The following is a 17,986-nucleotide window of genomic DNA, read 5'->3' on the forward strand; positions in this document are numbered from 1 at the left end:
TGGAGGTGTGTAACATGCAACAGGTAGAATATGGGAAGAAGAAGTGGCGCTGGTCGTTTGAAGATGCTGAAATGGCGGAAGCGGATGTTCTGTTTGAATCAGGTGGAGGCGAGAGTGAGAAGAATTGGAAAGGAAATAAGATAATTAAAGTGGTAGTGGAAACTAGTAAATCCAAACCTAATTCTGATTATTTTTTGGTTGGAATAAGGGTTTTCGATTGATGTTACCTGGGAGATCTGTTTGAAGTCTCTTAAAATCATGGATGTGTTGGATGAGGTGGCGTCGATGAGAATAACAAAAGGGTGGCCTTATTTTGTTTTTTTGTGTGTTGGAACAGAAGGAGCGTGCTCTGTGCCTCAAGAAGATGGTGAGTTGGAATGTGTCCTGTGTGGATCTTCAAAGCAGGGCGCCTATCAAGGGTGTTACCTCTGGGGTTGCGCTAGAAGTAAATGTGCAAAGGATATATGAATAGAATTGTATCAAGTGCTTGGTGCACAATGACTGCCCCGCATGGTAGATGGAGTGCGAAAGCCCATTCCATCCATTCTCTTCCTTCTCACGTGTATGCCCAAACCCATACAGTGTAAGAAATGTAAATGATTTGGTCATGTCAGGTGTGTGTAGATGGGAGAAGTATTACACGCTCCTCCAGGCACTTGTCCTCTCCCGTCTGGACTACTGCAACTCGCTGTTGGCTGAGCTCCTCGCTTGTTCCACAAAACCCCGGCAACTTATCCAGAACGCAGTAGCCCGCCTGGTTTTCAACCTTCCCAAATTCTCTCATGTCACCCCGCTTTTCCCCACACTCCACTGGCTTCCAGTTGAAGCTAGTATCCACTACAAGGCCTTGATGCTTACCTACGGAACAGCAAGAGGAACTGTCCCTCCCTACCTTCAGGCTATGCTCAAACCCTACACCCCAAACCGAGCACTCCGTTCTGCTACCTCAGGTCTCTTGGCCCTCCCACCCCTACGGGAGGGCAGCTCCCACTCAGCCCAGTACAAGCTCTTCTCTGTCCTGGCACCCCAAATGTGGAACCAGCTTCCCCCTGAAGCTAGGACAGCAAAGTCCCTGCCCATCTTCCGAAAACATCTGAAACCCTACCTCTTCAAACAGTATCTTAAATAATCCTCCTCATCACCTGGTTATCAATTGCACAGTGCAAATGGAGAGGAAATATGAGAAAATAGGCATCATTGTGTGTGGGTTTAGCGTTTTAAGGGGGGCTCAAGGATTTTTCTGCAGAGGCATTACAAGGAATCCTGTCAATGAATGCTCTGTCCTTACAGGTACCTGAGCCTGTAGGGATGTGACTGCGATGGTTGTTAGATTTTTTGTTGTTGTATTTTTTAGTTTTTTGTTTCAATACCCCGTACAGTAGATGGCGGCAATACACCAAGATGTGTAGTCTGCCATAAAATTTAAAAGAAGAAGACAAAATAACCAGTGATTCTTTCCGGGGCGAAGTTTAAGCCACAGGTTACAAAACTGTTGCGAAATTCATTGCATTTATCCAGCCTTTTATATCAAAACAGTGCAGACAACGAACTATTAGATTGCACGAGTCATGTTGTTCGTAATTATTACATGGAATTATATCTATTGTTACGTTTCTCATGAGTTTCAGATATTAGATATATCATAGGATGGCGTATCGGTACTGTAACTGGTTAACTAGTTAGCTTGCTGTTTCGGTTTCTAGCATAGCATCATCAAGCAGTTTTTTCTGGACACGGAACAATGTTTTTTGGTGCAATTGTAGAGTTGTTTACCGAACTAGGAGGACCTATACTAAACGCTGAAGAAAGTGCAGCCATGGCAGGAAGAGTAAACACCAGCCCTCCGGTGAAATGCTTGTTCACGAGCAATGAGTCAATAGTCACGATCAGTCTTCTACGGTGAGCTAGTGTACATTTACTTTTAGGTCGTGTCATATTCCTCATGTGACATGTCCTCGCCGTCACCGGTACAAATTCGAGAGGCGAACGCACACTTGGCCGCGGTGCACAGGCGGGTAGCAGAACTGGAGCAGCGGCTCGAGGCAGCAGAGAACACCGTGAGGGAGCAAGCAGAGAGTCTCATCAGGAAGGACGAGCAACTGAGGGCTGCTACCCAGGAGATCACCGAGGCCAAGAATAAGTAAGTGATGGAGGTGTTGTCTCTTCAGGCATTGCCAAAGCTCCCCTTTCATTTGCCAATTATTGTTGTTTCATATGTGCATTGGGTGGCTGAGACTGCAGAAAAATGTGCTGAGTTTATCATCGATTTCTCTTTTTATCTAACTTTTCTCTAGAGAGATTTACTACCTCCACGAGAAGCTGTGCAAGTCAGAGGACACCATCCAGAGGTTTCAGAACATGATCAAGGAGAAGAATGCTATGATAGGCCAGTTGCAACATCGCTGCCAGCTCCTGGACAACATCTGTAAGAGCAGGCCTTTACTAGACAGTATGCTGTTCCATATGGCTGAGGCAGAAAGACTTGGGCCAGTGGTGGGGATGGGTGAACCCACTGTCAAAACATCCCTCACAGACGGGGAGTCAAACTGCAGTCCCAACCGCATCTCTAACCACAAAGACTTCTCTCTCAGTGAGGATGACCAGGAGCTGGATGAGATAGTGTTTGGAACAACTGTATAGTACAAGGCCCCTGAGAAGAGTTAGGTTAGTGAAGAGGTTCTAGAAGAGGGTGGTACTTGAAGTAGAGGCATGAGTCATTTCAAAACATCTGCATGTTGTTATTGAATTTAAAAAAATCTCAAATAGAACATTTGTGCTCTAAGTAGTTCTTTATACTCTGCAGATAACTTACAAGTTAACATGATGTCACATGGGGGAACTGCTTGACACGTTATGAAGACTTTGGTTTAACCAAATAAAGGGAAACTAATCTGCCTTGATTCCACATCTTAACCAGACAATAACCAGGTGTCCATTTGACATCAGTTTCTGTTGTTTTAACTGCTGTATTTTTGTACTGTAATATTTGGAAATGGTGTAAAAATTACCTCTGTTTATGTTCAGCTCAAAGTGTTCAAAGGTCAAAAAGTGTTGAGAAGGTCAGAGTTCAGAAAATACATCTGTTGCACATGCAAGGCTAGGTTCTACTGCATCCCATGCATTTGATTATATAGTATACAGTTTACATTGAATCAGTCATTCTGCACTGACAAAGTTTTTTTTGAAGTGACAATTAAACTTAAAGTGCTTGAGGTTATTTTCGGGGAGTGTACTTACTCTACATGTAACCCATGTAAGCATGGCATTTAATGGTTAATCTAAGACATACATTCGCCTCTTGTTGGCGTCAATATTTGCTTCAGAGAAGCAAAGTCTATGCAACATTGAAGTTTGCGTCACTCTTACAGTACACTCACTCTTGCATTACATAAGATGCTACATAGATGTGACATTCCAGTAGGGTCAAAAGCAGGGGAAATCATGCCTTGTGCTCATAATAATACTGTACTGTTTTGCTTAGTCATTATATAAGCAATATTATATATTGTTTTGGCTTAAATCATCAGGTGGCTAAAAGTATTGTGTTATGTCTGCTGTGTCTTTCAGTACAACTGCATGATTGTGCAGCTTAAACTGTTCCTCTTGAAATGTCAATGTGTGTTGCTCTGTTCATTTAAGAAAATATTTTTTGAGAAGTGGTATTTTGATTCAATGAGGAAGTTTTTTTTTAGCAACAGACCAGTCTGCTACATAAATAAATGATTTATTTCTACAATATTTACTTCATTTATTTGGAAAAAGACAAAGTTAATAGCTTGGCAGTGTCACTAGCTACTTTTCCTACTTCATGGATAATGTGACTGAAAAACAATACTTAAATCTTTGTAAAACATTCCCCGTGCCTGTGTCTTTTCTAGAAGGGGTATGGTGTCTGACACAGGCTATGGTGGCAATGTTATTTTGACAACTTTATCCCTATGGAGATGCACCCGTTAGAAGCTATGTGAGGGAAGTTCAGATAACTGCTCTAGATACCTATAGGCAGGAATGTCTTTTTTGTTTTTACCCCAGAATATTAATGTACTGAGACTTCATTGTATATTCTGGGAAGGATTTTTAGAAAAGTTCCTAGTGGGCATATCAAGGGAAAGAAGAACAACATTTAACACTGTTGAAAGTACACAGTCTTTATTCATTTCAATATAAAACATTTTCATAGCAGGAGTGACCAATGTGACCTCTCCCCCCCCCATTAATTTAGATAAACATTGAGACAAAAAGTAATTTTGCACAATATATGGTTCGTTATATAAGGTAGTGATCATTTTGGCCAGGCATTATCGTTGCTGCAGTACCAGCTTCCACCTGCCAATGCAGTTGTAGAAGCCTTAAGCACAATCAGGGCCAAGCGGCTGGCGCAGCACCTCCACCATGCCTAGTGGCCTGGAGCTCCCCATTAATCCCACACTATCCTGGGAATAGTCCCCAGAGCACTTGCTCCTGACAAAGGGCCTGTTGCCACTGGTCAAGGAACACTGGAGCAACCAGCGTGGAGAGAGTGTGGCTACTGGGGACCAGTTTTGCGAGGAAGGAGGGGGCTCACCGCAGGGCTACTCACTGGGTTCCTGTAATGATCTGAGCAGAAGGAAGACACCCAGGGGAAGGCCAGGTGGCTGCCGTTCAGAGCCTGAAGCCGGGTGACTGCTGTTGGTGCTTTACTCAAAATGCTGCTTACAATCTGCTGCCTAGTGAACAGGCTACACCTGAACAAGAAAGAAAATACAATAAATAATGACCTAACTGGCCCTAGACAGAATAGATTTTGACCCAACGCTTGCTTACAACTGCCTAGGCTTTGCTTACAGTGGAACTGGAGTCAGACAGGCTTGACACTACGGAGCCGGTGCAAAATATGGCTCGGAAACCTTACCTCAATCCAGGGATGAGAAATGCGTGGTACGTATCGTCCCATTATCCCAATTGTTACACCAAGAAGATTGAATGACTGCTACTCTGCATAATGAACAAACATTGTGTCAGTCAAATCTATGTGTTGGAATATAACACACTCATGTGTCTCAAACTTTTAGATGGGCCAAAATACATTTCAGACATGTTATATTTATTATGTTTTTATTTAAATGAGTGAATCAAGATAAAATGATCACGCTTCGTGTAGACTACAATTTTGTATTGATGAACTGTCCATGGTACTGAAAACTACATTCCCCACGTTGGAATCACAATTACAGGAAGTCACGTGGTTGAACAATATCGTTTCAAGGGCAATTTTTCCGAAGTGTTTACATTAGCTAACACGTGTAATTACTAACAACAGTGTAATTTCTTAAATATAATATTATAGCAATTAGATATGGACGGATTTGGTTCCGATTTTTCATCAGGTGCTGGGTCCGGTAAAATGGATACCGGCACAATCATGGAGCAAGTAAAGGTACAGATTGCGGTGGCTAATGCGCAAGAGCTCTTGCAGGTAACGTTTAATTGTTTTGAGCTAGCTAGGTAGTAGAAAGATTGTAATTGTTTGTATCCAGGTATATAGCTAACTAATGCAAAATCAACAGTTAGTTAGCTAGCTAGCTAATAGACCATATCCAAACTGGGCATATCCAGCTAATGATTTTATTTGCATGGTCTTTAACTTGCTATCTTCTTAAACTCCTTGTCCGAGGTCGTTGAGCGTGAACTATGAGGTGAGAATGACTTTCTAGCTCACTGACATGAAGGTGGGTTAAACTTTTTTCATTTTTCTTTGTTCTAGAGAATGACAGACAAATGTTTCAAGAAATGCATAGGCAAACCTGGAGGCACGTTGGACAACTCTGAACAGGTAACTGTTATGCCAGTGTATTTTATTTGCAGATTGATGGGATGGTAAATGAAGTGTAATTTCAAACCTCAGATAAGGTGCACATTTTAACATGCTAATGTTATGCTGTGGGACTGGGTAATGCTCACTGATATATTTGTCTGTTTATTGCAGAAATGCATCGCTATGTGCATGGATCGATATATGGATGCATGGAATACTGTGTCCCGTGCCTACAACTCCAGACTACAGAGGGAAAGAGCTCGTATATGAACATTGTCCTATTCTGCCAGCCACACCTTTTGCAAAGCCAAAACGTATGGCAGGGAAGGTGTTAGAGGCTGCAAGAGCTTATGTGGCATGATGACACACAAACTTCTGTGAGAACACCTAACGGACAGGTTTGGAGACTGTGAATGGCAGCAATAATGATAGTGGACATTTTCCTTTCACTAAAAGGATATTTTAACAAATGGATATCTTCTAATGTTTTTTATTATTATTATTAAAAGTGTCATGAATTAATAATGTTAAAAAGGAAATATTCTCTGCAATTATAATGTAAAACTCTCTAACTGTCCCCTAAAAGTTCAATGCCAGGTACCTATTCTTCAGTTGGCTACTGGCTGTGAGTGTGGGTGAAACCCCAGTTCCCTGATGGGATTAGGCATGGCTTCTTTTACCACCTTGCTAAACCTGGTTTCTTCCCTGTGGAAGAACTGAGGAACAATTTTTTTGGTTTTCATAACTGTGAACAAGGCACTCAGACCAGCTAAACAATCCTATATAATATGTGTCGAGAACAAAACAGTATTCAGTTGTTCCAGTTGTCACTATCTGCCCTAGTGGATCTGTTTAACAGGGTCTGCTGTGGTGCAGACTTTGTTTTGAACCTGGCTGCTTTGTGTGCTTCGTTTGTTAGATTACTGGGAACAGCTCTCCTTCATTCATCCCTTTTGATTTGTGTAAGGAAGTAAAAGATAAATGGCCTGTGAGTGCTTAAAGATAGGTGCCGCTGCTCAGAAGTGTGTTTGTGACTGACTGGAATTGCCTTTTTCACTTGTGAGTCGTAAATAAATAAATTCTGATCAAGCATTTGTGCCCTGTTTTATTTTTTTACTTTTTTAAATACTTATTCCTTGCATATTTCATATACATTCTCCAATGCTGGGGGAAACAGTGTAGTTGTCATATTTCTTGTAGCGCCTGAACTGCTTCCAGAAGTGTAGATCTAGCTACACTACATAAAGATGCTTTCATGCAAGGCTCAGTTCCTGAGCATCTGCTATAAAAATGTAGCTTCTCCAACTTTTAGATGGTTGGCCCACAGAATTTACATTAAAAAGCTGGTTGGCCACATATGACAAATGACAGTAATGTAAATGTCAATAAATACAATTTTTGAACCCACAGAAATCAAAATGCTTACACCGTATAGATATTTTCTCAAAACAATAAAATAAATACACAACTTCTACATGTTTATATGCATATTTTAGTAAAATGTCCACAGACCACCATTTTACTAGTCCAAAAGTTCATCTGGATCTCCTGATATCTCCAGGTAGTTTCATGATGATGATGGTGGTGTGCATACATCATCCTTGACGAGTAGCGCACAAGAAATACCAGTGGTGGCTGCAAAGTAGAAAACCCATTGTGTCCTCAAGTATTGTATGATGTCTCAATTCCGCCTCTTTTCCATAGCCTCAGAAGGGCAGATAGTTAGATATCCATTCCCTGATGGCAGTGACCCGCATGTAGACTCCTGGGAAACCAGTCCATCCACAGCCATGTCCCCACCCGGTCACCCTGGCAACAAACCACTGGCCAGAGAGTTCACAACGCGTGAGGGGGCCACCAGAATCTCCCGGAATCTCCCAAAATGTGCATTGGTCCTAGGAAGGTCGATAAAAGCATAAGAACAAAAAGAAGTCACCTGATTTTAAATATTTGTCACCATACAGACTGTAAATGTACATTTGGGAACAGTAGCTAGATTTCCATCCAATTGACGCGTAAAAACAAAATCTGCATAAGGACGATGTGTGCATTTTCCCACCAGAGGTGTATTCCCATCAAACATATTCGTTGCAGATTTTTAAAAACTGTGTGATGACTGCACTTTTCTTGTTGTTGTTGCAGTTAAGTTATCATGTACCGGGAAAAAAACAAGTTAAAATGGGTTTCCATCACATTTTCAACTTATGGATGTTTTTGTTACAAAAACTGTTGCAATAAATGGCAAACTTGACCAATCTGGTTTTGGTGCATGCTCTCTAGACAACAGTTAGCTGATAAAGTGGACAGGGGGTTATGATGAGATAAGATCATTTTATTTAATAATTAGCAGCCAAGCACCACTCATCATGTCACCGGCATTCAAATAATAGCAACAACCATTTCAACAACCATTCATCTGTCATACAGCTTTCGCCGAACCTGTCATTTCAGTACAGTTTGTTATAGGAGAGGAGGCAGAGGTGCTGCTACCAGCTAGCTGTAAGAAGGGGCTTTAGGAATGGTCTCCGAGCCATCCTGTGGGCAGATGAGCACCAGAGGTCCCTCTGCACACTGCTAAGCCCAGTTGTCTCTGTCAGCTTGAATTGGTTATCTGAGACTGGTGAGGGAGAAGAAAAGTATGTCAGCCACTCTCTGGGAGGAAAATGTAAGTTCAACAGCATGCATTTCCCATAAACTGGTATTTTGTTAGTAGTCCTCGTCAGGGTGCTGAGGGATGTGTTTCATTAGTAAAAAAAATAACATCCCTCAGCACCCTGACAAGGACTATTGTCAGAGGAGTTTGTATCCCTTACCACACATTCATTCAATTGTTCCATCCAACACCAGGTACAACAGATGATCGAAACCTTTCAGGACACCACTGGCTGTGAATATTGTTAGTGAATAAAATGTGTTTGCAATTGAGGTGCATTGACTGTCAACATGAATGACCAGTCCTAGTTCAAAATAGCTGCTTAGTTGTTAGCTAGACAATTAGGCTACCTTCTCGTCCTCCCTGAAATGTCACTGACTGGTTTGTAAACATATTTTGACACGTCAAATATACTTTCTTTATCCTGCAGAGGAAATAAACAATGAATCAATGTGTCATGTGGGGATTGGAAAAATGCTAGCTCTCGTCCAGGGCGTTACGTACGGCTTGAGCCTCAACTTCACTATGGCAGGGGGCAGCATTCAGAATTTTGGATGAAAAGCGTGCCCAAATTAAACTGCCTGCTACTCAGGCCCAGAAGCTAAGATATTTTTAGACAAAACTACACAAAATATATTCACGTCACCAAATAATTGATTAAAAAACACTGTTTTGCAATGAAGGTCAACAGTAGCCTCAACAGCACTCTGTAGGGTAGCACCATGGTAGCACATGTCAGAGGACACAGTAATTATGACAACTTCTGGAGGACGTCCTCCAACCTATCAGCTCTTGCAGCATGAACTGACATGGTCCACCCAATCAAAGGATCAGAGAAGGATCAGAGAATGAATCTAGTACTGAAAGCATAAGCTATAGCTGGATAGCACTGCAGTGCATAAAATGTGGTAGTAGTTGACTCAAAGAGAGAGAAAGACAAATTAATTTCTTCAAAAATTAATCACTTATTTTTTCACTTTCAGTTTCACTTACTTAACTCGCAAATGTAGCTGGCTAGTTTAATTACTCGAACACCCAGCTCAAACAGAGGAATGCTATGTTAGCTAGCTAGCTATGACTATCCAACACAACATTGGAACTCCTCCAAGTCAGGGTAAGCTTTTGGTTTTATTAATTTATTGCCACCGGGACTATACACTGTAACGTTCTGCACGATTGTAGTGGGTTTACTAACGTATTAGTTATATTATTTATGTTGACTAGGACGTTACTTTAGCTAATATGGGGACAACGATGTAGGCTGTGTGTAGCGGTCATGATCTGGTTCGGCTTAGAAAGGTTTTTTCGCCTGGTCACATACAGCGGCTGTGTTGTTCATTGAAGTCCACAAACAAAGGGAGAAGGTGAGAGGAGAAGAGTGCATAGAGACGAGAAGGAATACAACATGGCTGCTATGAAAGTGAACTGTGTTCATGCCTGATCAAGGGTGTATTCATTCTTTCAATTCTGTTGAAAAATGATTCCTAAACGGAAGCAAACGAAACAGGGATTAAAATAATACCTGAATTTGTCCAATAAAAACTCTTGTTTGCAACTGTTGGACTAATGATTACACCCTAGATAAGCTAGATGCAGGCAAGAGTTTACAAGGCGGTATTGAATGTGTCAATCTCTGTCATGTCAAGTGTTTCTCTCAACCTGTGTGCACATACGTTGTAACCTTACATTCATGGGCTAGGTTGTAGAAACCTCATGATGGGTATAGGGCAAATTGTAGCATCATGTTGTAGCCTAAACCTATCGAATTTACATATAACAAGTGGAATGGAATCTGAATGACAGTCATCCAATATGCTGTAATAGAAATAAGGCCAAGCTCACGTGAAGAAGCGGTTGCTGGGAGCAGAGGGCTGGGAGGAGGTCAGCCCCATGGTGCGGGCTGTGGAGAGGGCTGCCACCGTCACTCTGGGTTTGTGTATTTATGTGGCTTGTGGACTGGATGAAAATGGGGAGGTGTACAGCGGCATTCAGAGATACCTGGTGAAGGAGGACCAAAGGGACCTGGTCAGGTAAGTGACCAGGTAGGTGAACTCAGAATTTGCACCAACAAACTTTTGTCTGGGACAGGTTCCTTATAAAATAGATTTTTATGTCCCGTAGGTATGACCTTCTCACAACAGAGCTCAACGGGGCCCTCTATCTCCTGATAGGCCAGACGCTAAGGCTGGATGTGGAGACAGACAAATGGACAGTTCTAGAAGAAGAATGTCTGACCAGAAAGTTATTTGGTGGATGCACCACAGTCAATGGCCAGATCTACCTGCTGAGCGAGTGAAAGATGAACAAAGCATTCCCCAACATGGTACTGATGGATCCTTATATCGACAACTGCATGGGAATAGACAATGCCATAACCTGTCCTGGGCCTCTCCATGGCTGTGTCACCATGCGCTCGGTCACATGACACTGGTGAGCTGCCAGTAAACTAGTTTGAAGTTCACATCCTTCTCACCAACTCCCTCTCACCAATGTAAGATATATTTATATATTGAAATGGTTAAGCACTTTTCAGCTATTGATTTTTCTTTCGAATGAAAAGGTACAAACAAATGAATCAATAGTTCAATAAAAGTCATTTATTGATTGTGTTGAACTGGCCACAGAGTGAACAAACTTATTGGGTGTGTGCATTCATGATACGCAGAACAAAAAGACCAGTCATATGTTATTGACATGATGACCCTGGCATTTCTCTTGTTGCAATAGTTGAACTTTTAATAAAAGAAACATCCAATAATCATGATTAAAGTGAGCCATTGAGTGTATCAGCCCTTTTGGTGCTCTAGAAACAGACCACAGATAAAAATCCACAGACACTCAGTGTGAACGTGCCATACTGGAGACAATAGAACAGAGAGTGAGGCACACGGACCCTGGCAACAAAGAAGTGTGTTCCTACCGTGGTCCATATGTGCTTTAGTCAACTCATCTGATCCTCATTGTCATTTGCCTGATATTTGCCTATCTGGCACCAGGCTAGTTAGTGTATTTCAGTGTGAGACAGATAAGAGATGGTTGTGATCGACACATCTCTGGGCGAAAGAAAATGACAGGTAATTTCAAGCCCCCCCCATCTTGCACAGTAGTATCTTTCAGTGCAAGAACGATTTGTCACATTTCAAACTAGACATTTTTATTTTTTTTTTTGCAAAAGTGCATGTCAGTTATATGAATAGTAAATTTGTATTGATCCAGACATTATTCCATACGTATAGATTTAGACAGAATCTTAAAACATTGTTACATTTTGAGGGTACCCATCAGCATGGTTACATTGTAATGGCTCTCCTAAAGATGTAAGATCTTAAAGACATGCTCCGCTACTTTGACGACTAAAAAATAATTGTTCAAACCTCCTGCTTTGGGCTGGATGTGTCAATGTGTAGTTCACACATGCATAATGGATGAGCAGAATTACTGTCTTACCTCAATTAGCCATGAAATCCCTAGTGTGAAAACAACTGTTTTCTTGAAGCTGTGCTGCGCCCCATTTGAGTAACATCTAGCAAGAGGCCTGCTCAGCGTTATCCAATGAGTTTGCAGGGCAAGCCCAACGGCTCAGTGGACACAGCGGAGGCCCGAAAAATTGCTGAAGACTCTAGCTATAGTCTGTTCACCCTGTTACCGTCTGTCAAACGGTTAGCGGAGCATCGGCTCCCAGACCAACAGTTTCCGAGACAGCTTCTAGCCATAAGACTGCTAAATAGCCATAAGACTGCTAAATAGCCATAAGACTGCTAAATAGCCATAAGACTGCTAAATAGTTCATTAAGGGTTACCCGGACTATCTCCAATGACTCTATGCACACTGAGACTATGCACTGAGGGTACAAAACATTAGGAACACCAGCTCTTTCCATGGCATAGACAGACCAGGTGAATCCAAGTGAAAGCTATTATCCCTTATTGATGTCAACTGTTAATTCCTCTTAAATCAGTGTAGATGAAGGGGAGGAGACAGGTTAAAGAAGGATGTTTAAGCCTTGAGGCAATTGAGACATGGATTGTGTGTGAGTGCCATTCAGAGGGTGAATGGGCAGACAAAATATTTAAGTGCCTTTGAACGGGGTATGGTAGTAGGTGTCAAGCGCACCGGTTTGAGTGTGTCAAGAACTGCAACGCTGCTGTGTTTTTCACGCTCAACAGTTTCCTATGTGTATTAAGAATTTGATTTGTTGAGAGAGAGAGAGAAAGCGCAATGACATGCAACATTTAAAACTTGTTGTGTATTTTAGTTTTAAAAAGGCTTCTGAAGTTTGTAATTTACACTTTGAAATTTCAGACTTGATTTTCACTTAAGAAAAATGTATCAACCCTTTCAAAAATGTCCATTAATATTATAATTATAATTATATAATTATAATCCACATAATACTTTACATTTCCTGTTGCTGCAGGATTATTTTCCTGCTGTAGCAAACTGGCTCAAATTAAGCTCCAACATCTGTACCTAGGCACTGGATGGCTGTCCAGATTCTCAATAAAAACCCTTTGAACAAGAGCAGCAAGTGAAGATTTTTCCCAATAGTTTGTAAAGATATACTAATACATAGAGCTACATAACAAGTGCTTGTGACAGATAAAGTAAAAAAAAATAGCAGCCAAGGCACAAAATAACAAAGTTCAGTAGCACAGAGTAAAACACCTTGTGGAGAAACATGCTGCAAGATCTTCTCTGTTGTCACATTGATTATAGAAAAACACATAATATTTTTTCCCCAAGGCTTTACTTGTAAAATGTTTTATAAGGGAGCAGGAGTAGTTAGCCCAAGATACTGATCTAAGGTCTGTTTTGTGTTTGTCACCTGCAATCCTATGGCAACTTCTACTTGGGACCCTTTCCTAACAAATAGGCATGTTCTTCTTTTCTTCGCTAGAAGGCGCTATCACCATTCCAACAAGAGTAATATGACCAATTCAATCCTGTACAATTTGGAGCACTTTTGGGAAGTTTGTATTAGCTTCCACAGACAAAATTGTCTGATTAAAAACTATCAGCTACAAAGCTATATTATCTGCACATTTCAATCTAGAGGCTGTCATACTGTTGCCTATGATATCCTTAATTTGAATAAAAAGCTAACTGTTCAATAAATACATGATTTTATCCAAAATCTATTATCTTACATGTGTTATTAGTGCCACAGTGGTGGATATAACGAATAAGAATTCCATAGATTAATCTGGGTTTTGTAAAAATCCAGATTGCGCCATTTTTCATTAAAAAGAAAATCCAGGGAGAAATTATCCAGGGAAGAATTTACACACTTGTTACAGTCACCACGCTCTGGATAACATGAAAACAGCCTAACCAGCTCTGCTAGGGCGAGTAAAATGGTCAGAGTGAAGTGTTTTCTCATTTGTGTCTGGAAGTAGCTAGCAAGCTAGCCAACGTTAGTCAGTTAGCTTGGGTGCTTGACTGCCGTTGAGGTCAGAACACTCAGATCAACCCTACTCCTCGGCCAGAGCATCCAGTGTGCGCTCTGAACACTCCGAGAGCGAAACGCTCTGAATTTACGAACTGACAATCTGACAACGCTCTGAATTTACGAACTGACAATCTCACAACGCTCTGAATTTACGAAATGACAATCTGACAACGCTCTGAATTTACGAACTGACAATCTGACAACGCTCTGAATTTACGTACGACCCAGAAGCACTCTGACACACTGGAGGCAATTTAAGAATGCACCCTTTGACTGTACCAGAGTTAATCCCCATTGCACTGCACACTGCTCTATCCCACCTGGACAAGAGAAATACCTATGTAAGAATGCTGTTAATCGACTACAGCTCAGCCTTCAACAATATATTGCCCTACAAGATCAACACTAAGCTCAGGGCCCTGGGTCTGAACCCATCCCACAACAGTGGTGGGCCTGATAACCAACAATGATGAGACAGCCTACAGGGTGGAGGTGAGGGCCCTGGCGGAGTGGTGGCAGGAAAATAACCTCTCCCTCAACGTCAACAAAACTAAGGAGCTGATCGTGGACTACAGGAGACAGCAGAGAGGGCACGGCCCCATCCACATCGACGGGGCGCAGTGGAGAGGGTCAAAAGCTTCAAATTCCTCGGCATGCAGTTCACTGACAGCCTGAAATGGTCCCTTCACACAAACAGCTTCGTGGAGAAGGAGCAATAGCGCCTCTTCAACTTCAGGTGGTTGAAGAGATTTGTCTTGGCCCCAAAAGAACCTCGCAAACTTCTACAGATGCACCATTGAAAGCATCCTGGGCTCCCGAGTGGCGCAGTGGTCCAAGGCACTGCATCGCAGTGCTAGAGGTGTCACTACAGAACCTGGTTCTATTCCAGGCTGTATCACAACCGGACGTGATTGTGAATCCCATAAGGCGGCACACAATTGGCCCAGCATCGTCCGGGTTACGGTTTGGCCGGGGTAAACCATCATTGTAAATAAGAATTTGTTCTTAACTGACTTGCCTAGTTAAATAAAGGTTAAATAAATGAACAAAATCTAAATCCTGTCAGGGTGTATCACTGCCTGGTACGGCAATTACACCTTCTGCAACCTCAGGGCTCTCCAGAGGGTGGTGCGGTTAGCCAGGAGCACCACCGGGAGCACACTGCCTGCCCTCCAGGACATATACAGCACCTGGTGTCACAAGAAGGCCTAAAAGATCATCAAGGACCTGAGCCACTGACTGTTCATCCAGCTACAATCTATAAGGTGATGACAGTACAGGTGCATCAAAGCTGGGACCGAGAGACTGAGAAACAGCTTCTATCTCCAGGCCATCAGACTGTTAAAAAGTCACCACTAGCCGGCCTCCGCCCAGTACCCTGTCCTGAACCTTAATCACTGTTGCAGCCGGCTACCACTCGGTACTCTACCCTGCACCTTAAGAAACTTCTGCCCTATGTACAGAGTCATTGAACGCTGGTCACTTTAATAATGTTTACACACTGTTTCACCCACTTTATATACAGTATTCTACGCATGGCTCATAAATATAACTACTGCTGTACACACCTTTCTATTCATATACCTACTCATTCAAGGGTTTTCGTTATTTTCTACTATTTTCTACATTGTAGAATAATAGTGAAGACGTCAAAACTATGAAATAACACAAATGGAACCATGTAGTAACCAAAAACAGTATTAAACAAATCAATATATATTTTAGATTTTAGATTCTTCAAAGTAGCCACCCTTTGCCTTGATGACAGCTTCTCACACTCTTGGCATTCTCTCAACCAGCTTCATGAGGTAGTCACCTGAACTGCCTTTCAATTAACAGGTGTGCCTTGTTAAAATTGTATTTGTGGAATTTCTTTCCTTCTTTAATGCGTTTGAGCCAATCAGATGTGTTGTGACAAGATAGGGGTGGTATACAGAAGATAGCCCTATTTGGTAAAGACCAAGTCCATATTATGGCAAGAACAGCTCAAATAAACAAAGAGAAACAACAGTCCATCATTACTTTAAGACATGAAGGTCAGTTAATCCGGAAAATGTGCAGTCGCAAAAACCATCAAGCACTATGATGAAACTGGCTCTCAGAGGGACCGCCACAGGAATGGAAGACCCAGAGTTACCTCTGCTGCAGAGGATAAGTTCATTAGAGTTACCAGCCTCAGATTGAAGCCCAAATAAATGCTTCACAGAGTTCAAGTAACAGACACATCTCAACATCAACTGTTCAGAGGATGTGAATCAGGCCTTCATGGTCGAATTGCTGCAAAGAAACCACTACTAAAGGACACCAATAAGAAGAAGAGATTTGCTTGGGCCAAGAAACACAAGCATTGAACATTAGACCAGTGGAAATCTGTCCTTTGGTCTGATGAGTCCAAATTTTGGTTTAGGTGATGCAGAGTAGGTGAACGGATGATCTACCCATGTATGGTTCCCACCGTGAAGCAAGGAGGAGGAGGTGTAATGGTGTCGGGGTGTTTTGTTTGTGACACTGTCAGTGAATTATTTGGAATTCAAGGCACACTTAACCAGCACGGCTACCACAGCATTCTGCAGCAATACACCATCCCATCTGGTTTGCGCTTAGTGACTATCATTTGTTTTTCAACCTAAAATACACCTTCAGGCTATTTGACCAAGAAGGAGAGTGATGGAGTGCTGCATCAGATGACCTGGCCTCCACGATCACCCGACCACAACCCAATTGAGATGGTTTGGGATGAGTTGGACCGCAGAGTGAAGGAAAAGCAGCCAACAAGGGCTCAGCATATGTGAGAAGTCCTTCAAGACTGTTGGAAAAGCATTCCTCATGAAGCTGGTTGAGAGAATGCAAAGAGGGTTCAAAGCTGTCATCAAGGCAAAGGGTGGCTAGTTTGAAGAATCTAACATTTTAAATATATTTTTTTGGTTACTACATGATTCCATATGTATTATTTCATAGTTTTGATGTCTTCACTATTATTCTACAATGTAGCAAATAGTCACAAAAAAAATAACTTGAATAGGTGTGTCCAAACTTTTGACTGATACTGTTTTTATATATATAACAGTCTTTGACATTGCTCATTCAGATCATAATAAAAATAAAAAAATTAAATGTTTATTTTTTTTCTGGATTATGTGTGTATAGTTTTTTTTATTGCTAGGTATTACTGCACTGTTGCAGCTAGAAACACAGGCATTTCGCTGCACCTGCCATAACATCTGCTAATTGGTGTACGCAACCAATAAACTTTGATTTGATTTGAGTTCATGTCTTTAACTATTTACACACAATCCAAACAAAAACAAATCAATTCTGAATATAAAATCTAGAAAAACATACTTCAACATACTTCAGTAAAACCAGCGTTCTTCTTGTTTGACCAGACCACTATTTTGACAGTGCAGTGAACAGTTATGTACTCCAAACGTAGAGAAGTATTATCTGAAACCATTAATGAAATCATAAATGGACCACATTGGTAATATGTAAGCCATATAAATGAATTATATCTTACCAGCAAATACTGTGGAAGGAGAGGAAAACGTTCTAAGTTTAATCTAGTGCGAAAAGAGAGTGGTACTATCTGGCTTTGGGCAGTCTGCTGTTCATATTTCTCTGGTTGGTTAGGTTGTTCAGGACACAATTGTTGGCAAGCGAAGCCAACTTGGAATTGAGTGCACCCTTTCTTTGCTCCCAGCTAGTCTCCTCTTCCTCCACTGCCTCCTCTTCCTCCTCTGGCTCGCTTTCTTCATCGCTGCGCTCGTCTTTCTCCACCTACAGCAGAAAGATACATGTAAGTGACCGTTTACAGCTGCAAAATAAATCAACAAACGGAACATAACCAGATTGTATAGCAGATAATGTAGTGATAATGCCAATAAATCGTACAAACACTATGCCTTAAAGGCAGTCCCCTGTCATACTTCCAAGGTGTACAATGAAAGAAATGGACAGTGCACCATAATCATCTTCAACGATGAATGCATTCTTTGTACGGACGTGTTTTGGCCGCAGTTGAACGAAAACGCGTCTATTCAAAGAATAAATGAATCATTGAAGCATGGTGCACTGTCCATTTATTTCATT

General features: G+C 41.6%; 3 protein-coding genes across 3 annotated transcripts in view; 2 read left to right on the forward strand and 1 right to left on the reverse strand.

Annotated features, from left to right (window-relative positions):
* The first annotated feature begins 1,437 nt into the window (after positions 1-1,437).
* LOC110524224 (vimentin-type intermediate filament-associated coiled-coil protein) lies at positions 1,438-3,736 on the forward strand. The gene is made up of 2 exons (XM_021603679.3): positions 1,438-2,140; positions 2,295-3,736. Exons 1-2 carry the CDS (start codon positions 1,950-1,952, stop codon positions 2,638-2,640), a joined length of 537 nt encoding a protein of 178 aa, XP_021459354.1. The 5' UTR covers positions 1,438-1,949; the 3' UTR covers positions 2,641-3,736.
* Positions 3,737-5,218: 1,482 nt separating this feature from the next.
* On the forward strand, positions 5,219-6,883 carry LOC110524226 (mitochondrial import inner membrane translocase subunit Tim13). The gene is made up of 3 exons (XM_021603683.3): positions 5,219-5,455; positions 5,744-5,812; positions 5,966-6,883. Exons 1-3 carry the CDS (start codon positions 5,336-5,338, stop codon positions 6,062-6,064), a joined length of 288 nt encoding a protein of 95 aa, XP_021459358.1. The 5' UTR covers positions 5,219-5,335; the 3' UTR covers positions 6,065-6,883.
* Positions 6,884-11,022: 4,139 nt separating this feature from the next.
* The window catches only part of cers4a (ceramide synthase 4a), a 29,137-nt gene continuing 22,173 nt past the window's right edge, over positions 11,023-17,986 (reverse strand). The window contains exon 11 of the mRNA XM_090235461.1: positions 11,023-17,674. Within this exon, the coding sequence (XP_090091587.1) occupies positions 17,480-17,674 (195 nt within the window). The 3' untranslated portion in view covers positions 11,023-17,479. The remainder of the gene's footprint in view (positions 17,675-17,986) is intronic.

Source organism: Oncorhynchus mykiss, chromosome 5 (genome assembly GCF_057628025.1).
Source record: "Oncorhynchus mykiss isolate SJ-2025 chromosome 5, ASM5762802v1, whole genome shotgun sequence".
NCBI lineage: Eukaryota > Metazoa > Chordata > Actinopteri > Salmoniformes > Salmonidae > Oncorhynchus > Oncorhynchus mykiss.

What these genes read in the sequence shown, in the direction of transcription:
- LOC110524224 (XM_021603679.3), top strand. Translation starts at nt 1,950, where the DNA reads ATGTCCTCGCCGTCACCGGTACAAATTCGAGAGGCGAACGCACACTTG. An exon ending in ATCACCGAGGCCAAGAATAA is followed by an intron (nt 2,141 to 2,294) that starts GTAAGTGATGGA and finishes ACTTTTCTCTAG; the next exon opens with AGAGATTTACTACCTCCACG.
- LOC110524226 (XM_021603683.3), top strand. Translation starts at nt 5,336, where the DNA reads ATGGACGGATTTGGTTCCGATTTTTCATCAGGTGCTGGGTCCGGTAAA. An exon ending in ATGCGCAAGAGCTCTTGCAG is followed by an intron (nt 5,456 to 5,743) that starts GTAACGTTTAAT and finishes TCTTTGTTCTAG; the next exon opens with AGAATGACAGACAAATGTTT. An exon ending in CGTTGGACAACTCTGAACAG is followed by an intron (nt 5,813 to 5,965) that starts GTAACTGTTATG and finishes TGTTTATTGCAG; the next exon opens with AAATGCATCGCTATGTGCAT.